A 20,625-nucleotide genomic window follows, 5' to 3' on the forward strand; every position below is an offset into this window, starting at 1 on the left:
TCTTTTTCTATGTCAAAAAAGGACCAGGCTAGGCAAGGCTTAGAGGGCATGCGGCCTGCTGAGCCCCCCCGACTAGTGCTCAGAGGCAGAGTGGTGGCTGATGATGCAGTTGTAGACGTGCTACCAGTGCTCCAACTCTGTCCAGGAAGGCGCAAGGTAACTTCGTCGTCGGTTGCATCCTCCTCCACCGCCTCTGTTGACCTCCTCGAGTGCCTGACTGGGGGTTGACAGTAGGTGGGATCTAGAACTTCATCATCAATTGTTGTGTTTGCACTCCCTTCCCCCTCAGACCGAGCCTCTTCTTGCCCTGACCGAATATTTAGGTTGTCATCCCAATCTGGTATCTGGGTCTCATCGTCATCAGTATGTTCCTCATTGTCTATAACCACAGGTGTTACAGTTTGTGACAAAGGGTCAACATTACGCTCAGAAACTTGGTCCTCATGGCCTGAATCAGAGTCACAAAGGTTCTGGGCATCACTGCAGACCATTTCCTGGTCTGTACTCACTGTAGCTTGGGAGCAGACCTCTGATTCCCAGGCTATAGTTTGACTGAACAGCTCTGCAGACTCAGCCATCTCAGTTCCACCATACTGTGCAGGGCTGATGGAGACTTCAGAGCTGGGAGAAAGCAAGTTTGATTGGGATGACAACTCAGAGGACTGGTGTTTTTTGGATGCGGTACTTGAAGTGTCTGAGAGGGCACTTGTTGGACCACTTGAGATCCATTCAAGCATTTTCCTTTTTTGGCCATCATCTAGCTTTGTTCCTGTTGTTCGTGTCCGTAAAAAAAGGGAGCACATTGGATTTTCCACGGTAAGTAGTAGACATCTTACTTTTGCTGGTAGATGGTCTATCTTCAGCAGATGATAATGGAGCTTTGCCACCTTCCCCACAGACAAACCCTTTTTTTCCTTTTCCACCACGCCTCTTCCCCTTTCCACCAGCATCTGTCATTTTGCCACTCATGTTGATTGCGACAAGATTGTGCACTGAAAATGTGGTAGTAAAAATTGAGAGGTGGTGTAGATTGCAGCGGTGGTCTAGCTTTATTAACAGCAGAATAATAAAGAATAAATATCCCTGACAATGCAACTACGGCCCTTAAACTGGCAGCATAAATTGCTAGTATAATGGCTTAGTAACAATGAGTTGGAGTGTGCAATGCAGGCATATATCTTTGCACTAGTGGGACTATACAGAAGTCCAATAGCCACGTTTAGGATGACACTAAGTTAACTCAGTGTTTGCTAGTATAGTGGCTTAGGTATAATGAGTTGGAGTGTGCAATGCAGGCAGACGTGCTGCAAATATCTGAGCACTACTGGGACTATACAGAAGTCCAATAGCCACATTTAGGATGACACTAAGTTCACTCAGTGTTTGCTAGTATAATGGATTAGTTATAATGAGTTGGAGTGTGCAATGCAGGCAGACGTGCTGCAAATATCTTTGCAATAGTGGGACTATACAGAAGTTCAATAACCACGTTTAGGATGACACTAAGTTCACTCAGTGTTTGCTAGTATAATGGCTTAGTTATAATGAGTTTGAGTGTGCAATGCAGGCAGACGTGCTGCAAATATCTGAGCACTACTGGGACAATACAGAAGTCCAACAGCCACGTTTAGGATGACACTAGGTACACTCAGTGTTTGCTAGTATAATGGCTTAGTTATAATGAGTTGGAGTGTGCAATGCAGGCAGACGTGCTGCAAATATCTTTGCACTAGTGGGACTATACAGAAGTCCAATAGCCACGTTTAGGATGACACTAAGTTCACTCAGTGTTTGCTAGTATAATGGCTTAGTTATAATGAGTTTTAGTGTGCAATGCAGGCAGAGGTGCTGCAAATATCTGTGCACTACTGGGACTATACAGAAGTCCAATAGCCACGTTTAGGATGACACTAGGTACACTCAGTGTTTGCTAGTATAATGGCTTAGTTATAATGAGTTGGAGTGTGCAATGCAGGCAGACGTGCTGCAAATATCTTTGCACTAGTGGGACTATACAGAAGTCCAATAGCCACGTTTAGGATGGCACTAAGTTCACTCAGTGTTTGCTAGTATAATGGCTTAGTTATAATGAGTTGGAGTGTGCAATGCAGGCAGACGTGCTGCAAATATCTGTGCACTACTGGGACTATACAAAAGTCCAATAGCCACGTTTAGGATGACACTAAGTTCACTCAGTGTTTGCTAGTATAATGGCTTAGTTATAATGAGTTGGAGTGTGCAATGCAGGCAGACGTGCTGCAAATATCTTTGCACTAGTGGGACTATACAGAAGTCCAATAGTCACGTTTAGGATGACACTAAGTTCACTCAGTGTTTGCTAGTATAATGGCTTAGTTATAATGAGTTGGAGTGTGCAATGCAGGCAGACGTGCTGCAAATATCTTTGCACTAGTGGGACTATACAGAAGTCCAATAGCCACGTTTAGGATGACACTAGGTACACTCACTGTTTGCTAGTATAATGGCTTAGTAACAATGAGTTGGAGTTTGCAGAGGACAGGAGGGTACAGTGTCAGGGTTGTGGGTCTCTGGGTAGAGGAATGGAAGCCTGCCTTTCTATTCCCTCCTAATGGGGAAATGCAGCGAGGAAATCCCTGACCTTAGCTACACAGACGCTGTCATCTTGTGTAGCTGTTAAACTCTGTTTTCAGGACCTGTCACCTATGGCTCTGACCCTGCCCATATGAGCCCTTAAAAAGACTGATAGAAAGTGCTATCCCTAAGCTGTCCAGCACTGTGTATGGAGCGCATACAGCAGTATCGGCGATAGGACTCAGGAGGGAGCTGCGCCAGTGATGTCTGACACCAAGGACGCAGGAGAGATAATGGCGTCCGGACGGGCAGATATTCATTTTTATAATGCAGGGACATGGGACATGGACATCCTATCACACATGCCGTTGCTTCTCTGGCTAAAAGTCCACTTAGCTGTGTGTGTGTCTGGGATTGGCTGACATGCTGGCCCTCCCCACTACACGCGCGCGCTTAGGGAAGGAAGACAAGGAAAAAAAAAAATGGCGATCGCCATTATCCATACAGCAGTGATCTGAATGCGCTGTTCCCGCACACTATACACTGAAATGTCATAATAGTGTGAGTCATAGAGTGACTTACACTATTACACTATTACAGCGGAAAGCCAGCTAGGAATTAGCTGTTTTTTTGCTGCTAGAACCGTTCTCGAACGTATCTAGAACTATCGAGCTTTTTCAAAAAAGCTCGAGTTCTAGTTCGATCTAGAACAGCCCCCAAAATCACTCGAGCCGCGAACTGGAGAACCATAAACCTAGAACCGCGCTCAACTCTACTCATTAGTGATTGGGCAAGCAGTTTATTTATCAAGCCTGCTGGTTATCTTTAGCATTACATGTTGTGGGAGACACCACTTTTTCTCTGACTTTTTTAGATAGAGGAACTTGTCTTCTCATGCCGACTATAACTGCTCAATTACTGCCTGTTGCTTGGAGTGCTAAGGAATTCCTCCTGTCATCTTGGTATTTGCTCCCTACTCTTTATTTTCCTCCTAATCATTTGTTGTCTGATAACTCTGTGTGAGAATGTGGCATGGTAGAGTTTTGGTTTCCCATTTGTCCATATCTGTGAGTTCAACTACTCCTGTTCTGGCAATTCCCTTAGATCAGGGCTAGCCAGGAGCAGGGCAAGGAAGGCAGTCCAGACATCATAACCATTAGATGTATCTCTGTGAGAAGGGACAACTACGACCCCCTAGCCTGAGGGCCAATCTAGGAGCTCTGGTCTCCTGTTATTCCCTTACAACCAGTGACAGAAGTACAAAAAGTGGACAGTAGAAGATTGGAAACAGGTAATTTGGAGCGGTGATATGAAAATCAATAGACTAGGATCTGAAGGGTGAAAATACATTTAAGTTTGCTGATGTAATGTGAAAAAATATGGAAACGTTCAGAGTATGAATAATTTGTATGGTGTTCATTGATGGAAAACTAAAAAAACTTGTAGCTTTAAGATAACATTTAACAATGCTCTGAATGTTTTTAAAATACTAAGACTAAAACAGAATTTTTTAATTTATTTATTTTTATATTGCGATAATTGTACTAACTTTAAGATTTATGTTGCCAGATTAAATTTACTGAACACTATAGACCATGTAAACAATACCTAAAAAAATAAATTGACTTTTTTTCACTATATTTTCAGCATATCTTATTGTAAGTCAAATAGTTTTTATTTTATGCCATACTTGTCCTTAAAAAAACAAGCCTATATATACCTTCAAAGATGGAAATAAAATATATTGCTATTGGAAGAAGGGGAGGAGAAAAGAAAAGTATAACATCAAAAATCTCCACCAGTAAAATGTAATAAGGAATTAAATGATTATTTTGTTTTTGTCTTTAGTAGTCATATTTCTCCAAATTTTATATAACTTAAAATTAATAAAAGTTATACTTTCTTGTGGTGCTAATTTTGAAATATTTAAATGGTATATGTATTTTTTTTGTTGAGTGAATAGAAATGTTCTATTTTTATATACACCTTAAAAATGTATGGATTTATAAATATATTAATGTGGTTATATTTGATACTAAATGTATGTATTATATTTTGGTCTTTTGTGTCTTTACTTATATGTAATGAGGTTTATTAATTAAAAGAAAACAACATATTTACTAATGCTGTGTCATAGTTAATTTAATAATTTAGTAATTTTAATTTAGTGATTTTAGTCTGCAAATTAAACCCTTCTATCAAAGTGTCAAAGTGGCATACACAATGTTATACAGTAGATAAGATGCATCTATCTCTTCTCTTTTAATCTCTTTTTTGGTTTACATTTTATACTGTGGCCAAAAGAATGTGCCAGTAATAAATTTGATCAAAATTATTATTTCAGATATCACTAACATATCAATCTAAACATTTTTTGGACCAAAATTTTGGAACAAAAAATGCTAGAAAATACATGCAGCAATTTTTTTAAATGCGGACCAGTGCATTTTTAAAACATATTTTCAAACTTTAATTCTATAATTGGATTAGTGTACATGATTTATACTTTTACATAACAATGTTCAATTGCATTCATTGTCCCAGAGTTAAGGCCCCATCACACGTGACGATATACCATGCGATCACATCCGCCCCCGTCGTTTGTGCGTCACGGGCAATTCGTTGCCTGTGGCGCACAATGTCGTTAACCCCCATCACACGTACTTACTTCCCTAACGACGTCGCTGTGGGCAGCAAACATCCTCTTCCTGAAGGGGGTTGTACGTTCGGCGTCAAAGCGACGTCACACAGCGGCCGCCCAATAGAAGCGGAGGGGCGGAGATGAGCGGGACGTAACATCTCGCCCACCTCTTTCCGTCTGCATTGCCGGCGAGATGCAGGTAAGATGTGTTCGTCGTTCCAGGGGTCTCACACGTAGCGATGTGTGCTGCCTCAGGAACGACAAACAACCGGCGCGCAGAAGGAGGAACAACATTATGAAAATGAATGACGTGTCAACGAGTAACGATAAGGTGAGTATTTTTCCTCGTTAACAGTCGTACGGTGGTGTCACACGCTACGACATATCTAACAATGCCGGATGTGTGTCACAAATTCCATGACCCCTATGACATATCGTTAGATATATCGTAGCGTGTGACGGGGCCTTAAGTCGATCACTGGATTACATTGACAGAAGTGCTACTATAATTAAGCAGTCCTGGTCATGTTAAAGTTTGATATTGATTAATTAGACTAAGGAAAAAATTGCAGAATGCTGCTTTTGATTGCGTATATCGGACAATACTTGTCAATTGAAGTCAATGGGTGCTATCAAAAATAAGATGGCGCTCAGACCATATGTGTGGTGTTCAATTTTCATGCATACATCTCCATGGAAAAAAAAGACAAAGATACAGATAGACAAATGACAAAATGATATGACATAGAATAAAATAGATAGCTGGATAGATAGATAATTTCCCAACCCCATTACATATTATAAACTTGCATCCTTTATTCCTTTTCCTCTTGCACAAAAAGGTTTTTAGTCGTTTAGTAAAATGAATAAGTAATTAAAAAATCGACTTGGGTACCCCATATTATTTTTTTGTCTCTCGTTCACCAATTTATTTGAAAACAAAAAACATTGCAGCACTGACATAGTCCATGGCATTTCCACCACGTTTTCCAATTCTGTAGTCCAACACCAATGGATTCTCTAGACTACTTTGGACCTGCATGGTTTTTTTTTTCAATTGGTGAACCAGGGAATGAGTAGGGGAGTGTTTTTGTAAATAAAGGAGTTGAGTGTGTTTTTTATTTTTTACCTACTGGGTTAGCTTTGGGGGTGTCTGACAACTCTCTTTTACTAACACTAGGGCTTGATGCCAGCTGACGCTACACAGCTGACATCCATCCCAGCTACCATTACTTCTACGGCCACTACACTAGCGCAATGCCACGCTAGGTAGGAGGAAGCACTACACATACTGCAACAGAGTAGGGAAATTATGTGTCTATAGAAGGGGGAGATGGTGACCCCTCACCAAACTGTCTGCTAGCCTCTGTCTACCCTGTTCACCCTAGATAGGTTACACACATATACACTGAGCTGCATACCTGGCTCTGGCTGGCTCTGAACTAGGCCCTAGGTAAGGATGGGATGAGCACTTAGTCAGCCCCACCAAGCTCTAAAGAAGACACAGGGAGCCCAAGTAGAGGGACGTGAACAAACAACTTATCTCCAAGTATACTCAAAGAAATGAACAGAAACATACAACAATGTTTCTTCAGATGAATTCAAGCCGACTGCTTGCATCCCAGGCTTGTATAGGAATATAACTCTATCACCAGTCAACACCAAGGGGAAATGTGGGTATTTAAGGAAACATGGGGAAGTGATCATGATTAACAGCTGAAAGGTAAGGCTATCTGCAGGGTCCTAAAAGGAAAGGGATTAACCCCAAGCAGAGAGGATACATAGGATACCATTTTCACCACGGCAGAAAGAATAGAATGTCAGGGACCAGTTTGTGTAGCCAAACACTGGGACCTTTTACAGCCAGAGACTACAGGATTTTCTGTCAACCATGACACACTCGCGGCAGGCAATCAGGAAGACCCGAGGTGAAGTGCTAGAATTGGCCCATGTAATGTGATGCACCACTTTTGGGGTGGCTCATGGCTGATATTTCTAGGCTGGGAATGATCCTATATCCATGCACCTTTTTAGCCTGATTATATCAATCTGCAGCTGTCTGCTTTACCTTTTCTGATTGTCAAAAATAGGGGGGACCTTACATAATTTTTGATTAAATATTTATTTAATTAATTCTAAAAAGCTGTGCAGTAAGAGCTCCACACAGCCAATTATATATTTCTATTTTTTGGGATACTTGTTTGCTTCAATTTTCTGTTTTTTTTTTTTTTTAAATGTGTGAATATCATACAGATGTCATATACATGCGAGCCCAGAAAAAAGTCATACACTCGCATTGTACACGCATGACAAAAGGCTATATTACTAGCTATCAAAAATATTTCCCTAAAGAAGAGTTTCTATACTTTGGCTATCATATCTAGAAATATTATCATTTGTCTTTTGCAAACATTGAAATGAAACAAAATATTGCTATCAAGGTCATGGTGACATTGATATTTAGCTCCCTGGAAACATCAGAGAACTGCTTCAAATTTGTGACCTACAGTATTAATTTAGTTGCAACTGACTGTCATGGTTTTTTGACATGATTAAATGAAATCACTTCTAAAATTGGTTAATATTGTTGAGTGTCATTTTTTAAATGCATAAACAATAAACAATTTAAAGCTTAAAACACCTGTCATGCAAGAGAAAAATGTTTACATTTGTGTAATGCATTGTCTGAATAATTATTTAAATACTAAAATTGAAAAATATTTTAATTGAAACATTGTTGTACAAGTATTGGTAACTGCTGTTTATACAAATTACTAAATGGGATAACTGAAGAGAGCACTAGTATATATTATGAGTGCAAGCCAAAAAATACATAATACATAAGGATAAGGCTGCACATCAAACATAGATAATAGTATAAAGCCATAAGCATACTGAAAAATATTGAAGCATACAATGAAAAATGCCACTTGCTAACTTGAAAGTGTGAATAATGAAATGCATACCTGCCATGAATATTAGGAAAAAGGAGATATTTAGCAATCACATTGATCAATGTAACTGAACCCCAAAACCACGTCAAGGTATATCTCTATATTGGGGTCCATAGCTCTATGACCCTAACTGTGTGTCATCTCATTGCAATTAAAAATGTCTGTGTGTGTAGGGGGTAACCAAGGACTTGCTTACATAGGAGATGGGAAAAAACATGGCCGAAAGGAGTGGAGCTGTGTTCACATTCAGAAAAAAACCTTCATATTACTAAATGGGATAACTGAAGTGAGCACTTTCGGCCATGTTTTTTCCATCTCCTATATAAGCAAGTCCTTGGTTACTTCTCTCCACACACAGTACTTTTTAATTGCAATGAGATGACACACAGGTAGGGTCATAGATCTAGGGACCCCGATATAGAGATATACCTTGATGAGATTTTGGGGCTCAGTTACATTGATCAATGCGATTGCTAAATATCTCCTTTTTCCTAATATTCATGGCAGCTATGTATTTCATTATTCACACTTTCAAGTTAGCAAGTGGCATTTTTCATTGTATGCTTCAATATTTTTCGGTATGCTTATGGCATTATACTATTATCTATGTTTGATGTGCAGCCATAGGCTATGTGCGCACGTGTGTGTATTGCATGCAGTTACACTGCGTTCTGCACCGCAGCGTAATTGCATGCGTCCTGCGTCCCCAGCACAATCTATGAAGATTGTGCATGAGACGTGCGCACGTGGTGTATTAGAACGCAGCGATTCGGCTGCTGCCCGAAGCGTGCGTTCTACGAAGTGACATGTCACTTCTTTCGTGCGCTTTGCATGCTGTCTATAGGGAGAGGCAGCATGCAGAGCGCACAAATTCTGCAGGCACCAAGAGCTTTTCAGCTGCGCTCTGAAGCGGACCTTTTGTGTGTGGTGCAGAGTGCACACGTGCGCACATAGTCTGCTCCTTATGTATGCTGTTTATACAAAGTTGGAACCTTTTCTACTTACAATATTATTCTTTGTCAAAACTAAAGGGAACCTGACAAGTCCCCCATGCTTGCCAAACCACTAGCTTTTGTCTATTATTTAATAAATTATTATTTAACCGCCGTCGATAACATCTCCCTTCTTAAGAATAAATACCCTTTATACTGGATGACACAAAAGAGGTATTTTTAAAAAAGTATTTATCAAGTCTGCTTTTAGTATGCTAGTTAACCTTTTAAATAATCTTTAATAAATTATTATTTAACAGCCTTTGACTTGATCTCGAGCCATGGCGACTTGATGGATGAACGATCTGTAGTAACATCGATTTTGTATACTGTCTTTATTTATAACATGGAAAAGGCAAAGGGGAAACATAAAATGAGGTGTAGCAAGCATTGAAATTACTTATTTTACAGTAACATGGATTTTGTGCAAGCCTAGATAGGTCCACCAGACTCTTCTTCGCTGTTATCTTAACAGTTTCAAGCCATCTGATTGCTGGTCTTCCTGTTCAGTTTGTTCATTCCAATCATGATGTCTTTCTGCAGAGAATGCTTTCTTCATATGACGTGTCCAAAGTAGGCAACGCATAACTTGGTGATCCTTGCTTTGAATGACATGTCTGGCTTCATTTGTTCCAAGACTGATTTGTTTGTTCTTCTTACCATCTGTGATATTGATAACATTCTTCTGTAGCACCACATTTCAAGCATCATTTTTTCTTCTGTCTTGTTTCTTTATTGTCCAGGTTTCACATCTGTATGTTTCTACAGAAAAGACCAAACTTTGTACTTGCCATGTCTTCATCACCAGCCATATATTGCTTGATTTGAAATCCTTGTCCATTTATGCCATTTTTTTATTTGCCCACAGCTGGTGTCCTATTGACTTTTGGTGTCATCTCTGCATCTTGAGTGATCATTGATTTGAAGTCCCTTACAATGTTAGTTTGTCAGTATCCATCACAAATGTAGTTATTATCTAAGTCTTCTTTGTGTTGAGTTGCAGTCCCATGTTCAAGATTTACCACTTTACATTCCGTAATAAGTCTTCATTCCATCTAAGCATGCTGCCATCAATGTTGTATCATCTACATATTTGAGTTTGCTGATTCGTCCAGCAATTTTGATTTCTTTTCTTTTTTGGCAAGTCTAGCCTTCCTGAAAATAGCTTCTGCATATAAATTGTGGCTGGGTGCAGCCTTTCTCTACTGTGAACCATGCTCTGCTGCCATGCTCCATTCAGACTGTTGCTTCTTGTTCGATGTAAAGGTTCCTAATAAGGCTGAACATATGGTTTGGCATACTCTTATCATTCATGGTACGCCATAGTTTCTGGTGGACAATACATTTGTTAGCTTTGCTTTAGTCAATAAAAAAAAGTGGAGCTCATTGTATTCTTTGGGTTTTTTCATTATTCATCTAATATTAGTAATCACATCTCTAGTTCCTTAGCAATAGTCCAATAGTTTCCATAGTCATTAGCATCCCCTTCCTTCATAATTGGAATAAACACCCTGCCTAACATACTCTTTATGCTAGATGACATATAAACACATTTTTTAAAAAAAGTAGTTATCAAGATTGTTGTTAATTTGCTAATTAAACTTTTGACTAGGAGATGTAGGTTTGTTTCCCAGACTAATTGTCCCACTCAGCATGTTATCATACCCCTGTGGACGCGATTAACAGGATTTGCAAGAGCCAGCATCAATGCCAGCTTTCTGCAAATCTTGCTCATGCGCTTAACTTTCTTTCTCATAGGTCATTGAGCATCTGAAGCCGGTTTCACTGAGCATGTCCAGAAGCAGAGGAGAAACCTGATGTCAATAGAGTAGCTGAAGAGCAAGATGGTTCTCTGCTTATGGACATGTGCAGTGCACTTCTGAAGCTGGGAATCATACAACCAACTCTAGAGGTGCACTGACCTATGAGTAAAAAAGATAAACACATGTGCAAGATTTGCAGAGATCTGACCATGACGCTGACTACTGCAAATCATTTTAGTATGCTCACAAGGTCATGATAAAATGCTAAGTGGGATGATCAGTCTGGGAAAACAAACACCCCATTAACTAGTCAAGAGGTTAATTAGCATGCTAAAAACTAACATTAAAAATATATATATTTTTAAAGATTTCTTTATATGTCATCCATTATAAAAGTTTTGTTAGGTATGTTATCTATTAAAGACTAGACAAATGCTGGTGGTTTGGTGGATATTCCAGGTTCCCCTTAGGCTTGTGTATTTGGTATACAGTGGGAAGAGTAATAAGCTATAACACTGTTCTACAGCCAAACTGGTTCAGGGATGAATACACTAATTTTGTGAAAGTGAAAATGAATATCATGCATAAATTTGTTATTTGGCTGTGATTTTCAAGATCCAGACGTGGTTGTAATAACTTATGAAACCTTTCATGCAGACTTATAGAAAAATGTCATCTTTGTTATTTCTTCATCATTATAGCGTTGTTAGTAGCTAGTATATTACATTATCTATTTAGTCTATTGAGTCTTTAGTATTATATTTTCTTAGGGTGACCAATCAAAACATAATAACTTTGCGTTGATGACGTAATCATAAACTTTTACTACTTACTGTTATAAATGTTCTTTGCTGAAAGTACATAGTTTTAGAAATTGTTAGCTTATACTATTAGCATACTGATATGTTTCTATATGTATTTTCAGATACAATTGAAACCAGAAGTTTACATGCACTATCTAAAGACACATATGCATGTTTTTCTCACTCTCTGACATGAAATCAGAATATATCTAAAAAAAGAAGCGCTGATAGTGTAACACCAAAAGGACAGTCGGGTATATACAGAGAATATACACTCACCTAGTATAGTTGTTAAAGTCACAACTACTAATACGCATGAGATCCTGGCGTCTGCTGCAGCCCCACGTGGATGAACATTCAAGAGATATATAGAAGGGGTTAAAGCCGCGCATTAGCCAATAATGAAGCTGTAGAATTGTTGATTAAGTATAATATTCTTTTTATTCCATCGGTCTACGCGTTTCAAGGTCAACTGACCTCTTCCTCAGGACCAGTACATCAACAAAAGGCCTTTTGTTGATGTACTGGTCCTGAGGAAGAGGTCAGTTGACCTTGAAACGCGTAGACCGATGGAATAAAAAGAATATTATACTTCATCAACACTTCTACAGCTTCATTATTGGCTGATGCGCGGCTTTAACCCCTTCTATATATCTCTTGAATGAAATCAGAATAAACCTTTTTTATGTCAATTATAATTAAATTATTATAAGAGATGCATATTTGATGCTTAAATTTATACACCAAATGCCTGCACCAAATCTGAATCTTCTGGCAAAAATAAGCATCTGAACATGGTAAGGTTTTAATTCGATTTTGATGCTTTTTTGCCAGGAGATGCAGATTTGCTGTAGAAATATGGTGTATAAATTCCAGCACCAAAACTTCATGTCTTGGCAAAAAAATCAAACCAAAATAAGGTTTTCTGCTAGGACAGGCATATTTGGTCCAAAACTCTGGTGCAGATATTTCGCACCAGGGCAATCGGGATGAGCAGGGTAAAGCAATATAATTATCACATCTAATGCATGAAACAATGCTGGGAGGCTGCGGACTGATTTTTTTAGGCTGGTCGGGGCCCAATAACCATGTGCGCCACAGGCGGAGGATACCAGCCCAAAGCTGTTTGCTTTATCTTGTCTGAGCATCAAAATTAAAGGGGACCACACATTGGAATTTTGAATTATTTTTTAAAAGCTGCATGGGGTCCCTCTTATTTTGATACACAGCATAAATATCACACACAGCTGTGGGCTGCAGCCTGTATACATACAGTATGTATTTACTGCACTAGGTGTCTATATATGGGGCACCCTACATAATTTTTAACATTTATTTATTTTTGTAATTTACTCAGACAGACAGCCTCTGTTAGGGCAACCAATCAGAGACACTGGCATGCCTGCAGTTTGACTGCAGCCAATCACAGATGCTGTCACAGATGGTGGGCAGGGGAAGCAGTGAATATGCATGAGGTGTAATAAAAAAATTCAAGAGAAAACCGATTAGGTCAAAAAGTATAACAACTTTATTATTAAAAATGATTGCCAACTGGCAGAAAACCTAAAAACAGTGGCATCACATGTATAAATATTGTGTGCAGTGAGGGCAGGTATCAAAGTACAGGTATTACAATGTTAATGTTGGGGCCGATTAAAGGCATACAAAAATGTAAAATCAATTCATAATACTAAAACTGAAAGTTGCTAGAAAAATTCAAAAAGGTTGGAATATCATATCAATTTGACATCAATAGTATAACCATAAAGAGAAAAACCAAAAAGCACACAGTTATCAGCCTGCACGTGTACAGTGGTATTAACAGTGGTATGTAAAGTAAAGGTTTACATGTAAAAGTAGGGGGCGTTTTCAAAGTGTATGTACACATGTATAAGTGGAGGTTGAAAGAGTGTACATGTGAGACATATATAGATAACAGTTTTATGGAGCATGCATAATAGTTAAAAATCTATAGTGCAAGGAGTAACTGTGGCAGAAATTCAGCCAAGATTTGGATATAAAGGAAACATATAGAGAGGTTTTTTACCTCTGGGGCTGGCATCACATGTGAGCATTGGTATCTCCGTGTCCAGGTAAAAAACCTCTCTATATGTTTCCTTTATATCCAAATCTTGGCTGAATTTCTGCCACAGTTACTCCTTGCACTATAGATTTTTAACTATTATGCATGCTCCATAAAACTGTTATCTATATATGTCTCACATGTACACTCTTTCAACCTCCACTTATACATGTGTACATACACTTTGAAAACGCCCCCTACTTTTACATGTAAACCTTTACTTTACATACCACTGTTAATACCACTGTACACGTGCAGGCTGATAACTGTGTGCTTTTTGGTTTTTCTCTTTATGGTTATACTATTGATGTCAAATTGATATGATATTCCAACCTTTTTGAATTTTTCTAGCAACCTTCAGCTTTAGTATTATGAATTGATTTTACATTTTTGTATGCCTTTAATCGGCCCCAACATTATACCTGTACTTTGATACCTTCCCTCACTGCACACAATATTTATACATGTGATGCCACTGTTTTTAGGTTTTCTGCCAGTTGGCAATCATTTTTAATAATAAAGTTGTTATACTTTTTGACCTAATCGGTTTTCTCTTGAATTTTTTTGTTCTGTTTTCGGTGCCTAGTTATGTTACCGTAGGTCAATCACATCCATATGACCCACACACTATCATTTTGAATATGTACCAATTTCTTTACACCTTAACTATTTAGTGTGGTGCACGGTCATTTTCATTGATCAAACTTCTATGAGGTGTAATAAGCAGACCCAGAAGCAGTGTTACAGCCATGAGGTGGATACTGGTAAGTATGCCCTGCTTCTTTTTAGAGTAATGTCCCTGGCCAATCACAGCCATGTCAATACTTGGCATGACTATGAAGGCTTTGGAAGTGCTCACAGCCTAAAAGTTTGCTGATTGGCTTCTCTGCAACCTTTCAACAAGCATTATTTTGGTGACATACCCGAACAAGAACTTGATGTACTATCAAAAGTCTATGTTCAGGGTTCAACACTGAACATAAGGTGTTCGGTACGGACCCCTAACTTTACAGTTTGGTTTTGGCCTTCCCTAATTCTGATTGTTAGTCAAACAATTGCCTATTTACACACAGTAAATGAGGCACACTAAAGCTGGGTTTACACACTGAAACTTTCTAGCGATCCCACCAGCGATGCCAACCTGGCCGGGATCGCTACAAAGTCTCTGGTGAGCTGTCAAACAGGCACACCTGGCCAACGACGCAACAGCGATCCGGACCTGCAGAGCGACCTAGCTGGTTGTTGGGGACGTTGTAAAGCAGCTTTTTGAAAGGGAAGTCGCTGTAAAGTCCCCTTTACACACTGAGACTTTCTAGCGATCATGCTGCACAGCGGGAAACAAAGGACCTAAGAATAGTCCTGAACGATTTGTAGCGATCACAACTTCCCAGCAGGGGCCAGGTTGCTGATGTGTTTCACACACTGCAATGTCGCTGGGGAGGTCGCTGTAATGTCACAAAACCGGTGACGTTACAGCGATGTCGTTTGAGATGTTGCAGTGTGTATAGCCACCTTAACAGATAACAGAACAGATCGTTCAGTGTGCAATGACTGCCATTGTTCTCACCAGTGCAAATACTGTTGCACATCATGTTGCACCATTGATTATTTCTCTCACTGCATAAAATGTAATTTCCACAGATGAGCGAGTGTTTTGCTTGCTCATAGGTAAACAGAAGCCTGTTTACCCCCAAAAGATTATCATGAACAAGTATTCTTAAGATCACTCATTCATGATAATCAGTATAAATGCACCGAAGTTAGAAACTATTGCAAAAAATCATGGTTCTCAATTTTTGGAATGCAAAGGAATATGTGTATTGTTGTGACATCATAAGAAATAAAAAAAAAAGATAGCCAATGTTTTGGGCTTTCTAAGATCTTGCTCGTGACCATACCCTGAAGTTTAGAGCTTGCAATCTGTAGGAAGACAGACTGTCAAAATAATAATTGGTCTTTCCATACCACGGAGTGCCATCATCTTAGTTAAGGGTGCCAACTAGTATTTACTCTAGCTTTAAATTTGGGCTCTCCATTAGATTCACTAATATTCTCTTTGCAAAAGACATAGGCGATGCACTATGTACCAGTAATTCAAGACTACAAGTCATTATACTATTGCTTCAAATAATATGCCACAGCTAAAATGTATGTGTCTTATTTGGTTGTTTCATCCCTCAAAACTGTTGATGTAGTTATGTGATTTAATTTGGCTCCTATTTTTGGTCATTCAAAACGCATTTGTATCTTATCCCTTCACAAAGAATCCTTTCACTTAGCTAATTAATTAAGGCATTGTGCATGGTGAAAACAGGAATGTGGATCTGTTACCGGATTGCAGACTATGGGTGTTTACAAAAAGAAGTTAATTCTGACATGTTATTTGTCATAACCCATGTTATTAATAACACTGCTTTTTATCGCTTCTATGTTTTATACACATGAAAATTCATTTTATGGTTGCCACATGGATTGACTGTGAATTTAATGCTGTCAGAATGATATATTTTGTTGAAAGCCAATAAAGCAAATATAATAGAGGTGATGATATTGTTATAAAGGAGAACAGAAAGACTAAAATAGTCCAAATGATTAATAGATATATTAACTTTTCATAACAGTTTTTCTATGTAAATAAATATGATAAAGAATATTTAATGATACATATTACTAAAAAAGGGAGAGGACAATTATGCAAACACTACTGTATCTGCTAAAGTAAAGATGGTTGTCTATGGCAAGGAAAGCAATAAAATATGAAATGTTGGTGGTAACACTTTTTAAAGGCAAAGAATGGAGCAAAGGGGGAAATTCTGAGAACTGGGTTTTGTTGAGGGAAGGAATACAGACTGTTGTTACTCAGCACAGAAAACAATGTGATTTAGCAAAAGGAAGAATTAATCGTTTGATTCCTCTAAAGTTTGAAGTAACATTACCAGTATTGCTTGTAGCTCTGAGAATACCAAAGAATTTACACACTATGGTGGGAAGAGCAAGTAAATAGCCAGTTCTCAATTATGAAAACAATAATTGGGGAACATAAACCTTGTTGTCTCACATGCCTCATGATTATAATTAGGGATGGTCGAATACTTCGATTATTCGGCTTCGCGAATATTTTCCGAATACCTCGTCGCTATTCGACTATTCGATGCGCAATGTAAGTCTATGGGAGCCTGAATAGTTCCCAAAAGTTGTATTCGGGTTTCCCATAGACTTATATTGTGTATCAAATATTCGTGAATAGTCGAATAGCGGCGAGGTATTCAGAAAATATTCGCAAAGCTGAATAATCTAAGTATTCGATCATCCCTAATTATAATCCTGCAGAGGATGACAATTGTCATAGGATATTGGTTGACCTACTCTTCTAAATCCCCATGAATGTCAGTCATCATATATAATTCATGAAAACAAACATTTCATGTGGTTTTATCACTGACCATATTTAAATATATGGTTTCTGTCCTCTACAGTGTATTCACCATGTCTTTATGATGTACTTGCACTGCTTAGTTCTAAGTTTTTAAAAGGGTTATTTAATTTACAAGTGAATCTCAATAAATTAGAATATCCTCAAAAATTAATTTATATCAGTAATTCAATACAAAAAGGGAAACGCATATACAGTATTATATTGAGTCATTACAAACAGTGATCCATTTCAAGCATTTATTTCTGTCAATGTTGATGATTATGGCTTAAAGCAAATGAAAATCCCAAAAGTCATTATCTCAGAAATTAGACTAATTACCACAAAACACCTGCAAAGGCTTCCTAAGCATTTAAAATGGTCCCTTAGTCTGGTTCAGTAGGCTACATATTCATTGGGAGGACTGCTGACGTGACAAGGAGGGTAAGCCACTAAAGGTTATTGCTAAATAAGCTGGCTGTTCACAGAGTGCTGTATCCAAGCATATTAATGGACAGTTGAGTTGAAGGAAAAAATGTGGTAGAAAAAGCTGCACAAGAAACTGGGATAACCGCAGTCTTGTTAGGATTGTTAAGAAAGGGCCATTCAAAAATTTGGGGGAGATTCACAAGGAGTGGACTACTGCTGGAGTCAGTGCTTCAAGAGCCATCACACACAAGTGTAACTATCCAGGACATGGGCTACAAGTGTCGCATTCTTTGCGTCAAGCCACTCATGACCCATAGACAACGCCATAAGCGTCTTACCTGGGCCAAGAAGAAAAAGAAATGGACTGTTGTTCAGTAGTCCTAGGTGTTGTTTTCAGATGAAAGTAATTTTGCATTTCGTTTGGAAATCAAGGTCCCAAAGTCTGGAGGAAGAGTGGAGAGGCCACAATCCAAGCTGCTTGAGGTCTAGTGTGAAGTTTCCACAATCAGTGATGGTTTAGGGAGCCTTGTCATGTGCTGGTGTAGATCCACTGTGTTTTATGAAGACCAAAGTCAGTGCTGCTGTCTACCAGGAAATTTTAGAGCACTTCATGCTTACTTCTGCAGACAAGCTTTTCAGAGATGGAAATTTCATTTTCCTGCAGCGCTTGGCACCTGTCCATACTTCCAAAAGTACCAATACCTGGTTTAATAACCACAGTATCACTGTGCTTGATTGGCCAGCAAACACGCCTGACCTAAACCCCATAGAGAATCTATGGTGTATTGTCAAGCGGAAGATGAGAGACACCAGACCCAACAACGCAAATGAGCTGAAGGTTGCTATCAAAGCATCCATAACACCTCAGAAGTGCCACAGGTTGATCGCCTCCATGCCACGCTGCATTGATGCAGTAATTCATGCAAAGGGATCCCTGACTAAATATTCAGTGCATTTACTGTACGTACTTTTCAGTAGGCCAACATTTCTGAGATTAAAATGATTGTTTTAGTTGGTTTTGTATAATATTCTAATTTTCTGATAAAATCTCTTGGGTTTTCATTGGCTGTAAACCATAATAATAAATATTAACAGAAGTAAACACTTGAAATAGATCACTCTGTTTGTAATGACTCTATATAATACTGTATATGTGTTTCCCTTTTTGTATTCAATTACTGAAATAATTAACTTTTAAAGATATTCTAAATGATTATTAGGAAACATGCTGACCATAAGTGTTTACTATACAGGAGAAAGAGAATCCCACTAACCATAAGATCTTACACTCTACAGAAGAAAGAGCGAAAGAATGAGAGGACCTGGCTGACCATAAGACGTTACACTCTGTAGGAAAGATAAAATTACACACTGACTCTAGAGATGGAAAAAGACTCTTCTTTACAAACTGTGCTCCACTGGAATCTGCAGATCTGTGATGGCCCAAGTACTGACTACCGCTATACATGGTATGATAATTCCCTAGATTCCATAGCTGCAAGGCATAATGGAGAAGCCCGTGCAGACACGCAAAAAGACATTAGCCTTCAGTATTGTGAGAAATGGTGCCACGCAAGTATTATTTTGTTAACAGCAAATGAAATCTCAAAGTGTTCAAATTTGCGTGAAAATGTAAATTTCGGGAAATTTGTCTGAAACTCCATCCTTCGTGGATCAAAATGCTCATCTCTACTATCTACTATCTAGTTTTTGAAAAATGCACCTAATGATAGCAACATCACATAGATGAAAACCACAAAGAGACAGGTAACGGACATGTAAAGATGGCATGGAAACTGCACTTGGTTGCTAAGACAGGAAAATAATCATTTATTTTTTCTATTAATTATTTAGTATTAGCATTAGTAAAACTTAGTTTAAAACAACTCATAAGAAATAATTTATCAACATATAATACAGAATGGTGATACAACATCGCTATGATAATTTTTTTTTTATTGCATTTTTTATCTCATACATTTTATTTCTAGATTAAGTAAAATATTTTTAAAACCAAATTTTAAATATGTGAAAGATACTGTAAATATTAGTGGTGCATATCCTTCCTTTTTTCTTGTAAAACAATCTTAGAATAAAGTCTTTGATCTTTATTCAAATATAATTGTGTTTGACGTAGGAAAACAATCATTAATAACACCATAATTATTTTGGCATCATTACAATGTCACATTGACACAAACATATTTAAAACATACCTTAAAAAAAGTCATTGTAGCACCATCTTGGACAGCACCATATTCAATTTTAGTCTGTTTAGCTAAGTCATCAGCAGAATCAATGGGGGACTCCATGCGTTCCACTGTCAGAAAAGCAGCTAAGTTTGCAGTATATGAGGAAATTATGATCAGTGTGAAAAACCACCATATTCCTCCTACTATCCTTGTGGAGAGAGCTTTGGGCATCAGTTCAGAACCTGGTGGAAATCAAAGAATAAATTGAAAAAGTGTTCTCAAAAAATGAACTATAGGTAAGCAATTCATATGAAGATGACAGTGCAAGAAAAAACAAAACAGTTCCTACATTTCCTTTATTGTTATAAAGCCTCATTCTTAAGACTTAATTTAAAGGGGTTGTTGACTACTGGAACAACACCTTCCGATTCACCATGTTTCCTCCAGGTAAAATAAATAAAGCCTTTACTCACCTCTGCAGTCAGTGCAGTTTCAAGTGGTGCTAGGGCTTGCAGTGCCAAAGTTCATGTGACATTGTGACGTGACATGACCCCCGCTTCCAATCAGCAACGACTTCTGTCTCCCCACCTTTGGACAAATGAGTTAATCCACAGGAAGTGAACACTGCATGTGGATTTCTCTTGTGTCCGAAGGCAGATTGACAGAAGCCAATGCTGATTGGAAGTGGGCCTCTTGTGACCTCACAACATGACGTGAGTCCTGACACTACAATGCCCGCCACCTCTAGAATCCTGATGGATGCAGAGTTGAGTATAGGCTTTTTTAATTTACCTGAGGGAAAC

At 38.5% G+C, this 20,625-nt stretch overlaps 1 protein-coding gene across 2 annotated transcripts in view; it reads right to left on the reverse strand.

The window, feature by feature from the left end:
• GRIK2 (glutamate ionotropic receptor kainate type subunit 2) overlaps window positions 1-20,625 on the reverse strand; it is a 1,450,753-nt gene that overhangs the window by 204,897 nt on the left and 1,225,231 nt on the right. For both annotated transcript variants that reach the window (XM_075340094.1, XM_075340093.1), the window contains one exon: window positions 19,847-20,064. In XM_075340094.1, coding sequence (XP_075196209.1) covers window positions 19,847-20,064 — 218 coding nt within the window. The remainder of the gene's footprint in view (window positions 1-19,846; window positions 20,065-20,625) is intronic.

This window comes from Anomaloglossus baeobatrachus, chromosome 3, assembly GCF_048569485.1.
Source record: "Anomaloglossus baeobatrachus isolate aAnoBae1 chromosome 3, aAnoBae1.hap1, whole genome shotgun sequence".
In the NCBI taxonomy this organism is placed as follows: Eukaryota; Metazoa; Chordata; class Amphibia; order Anura; family Aromobatidae; genus Anomaloglossus; species Anomaloglossus baeobatrachus.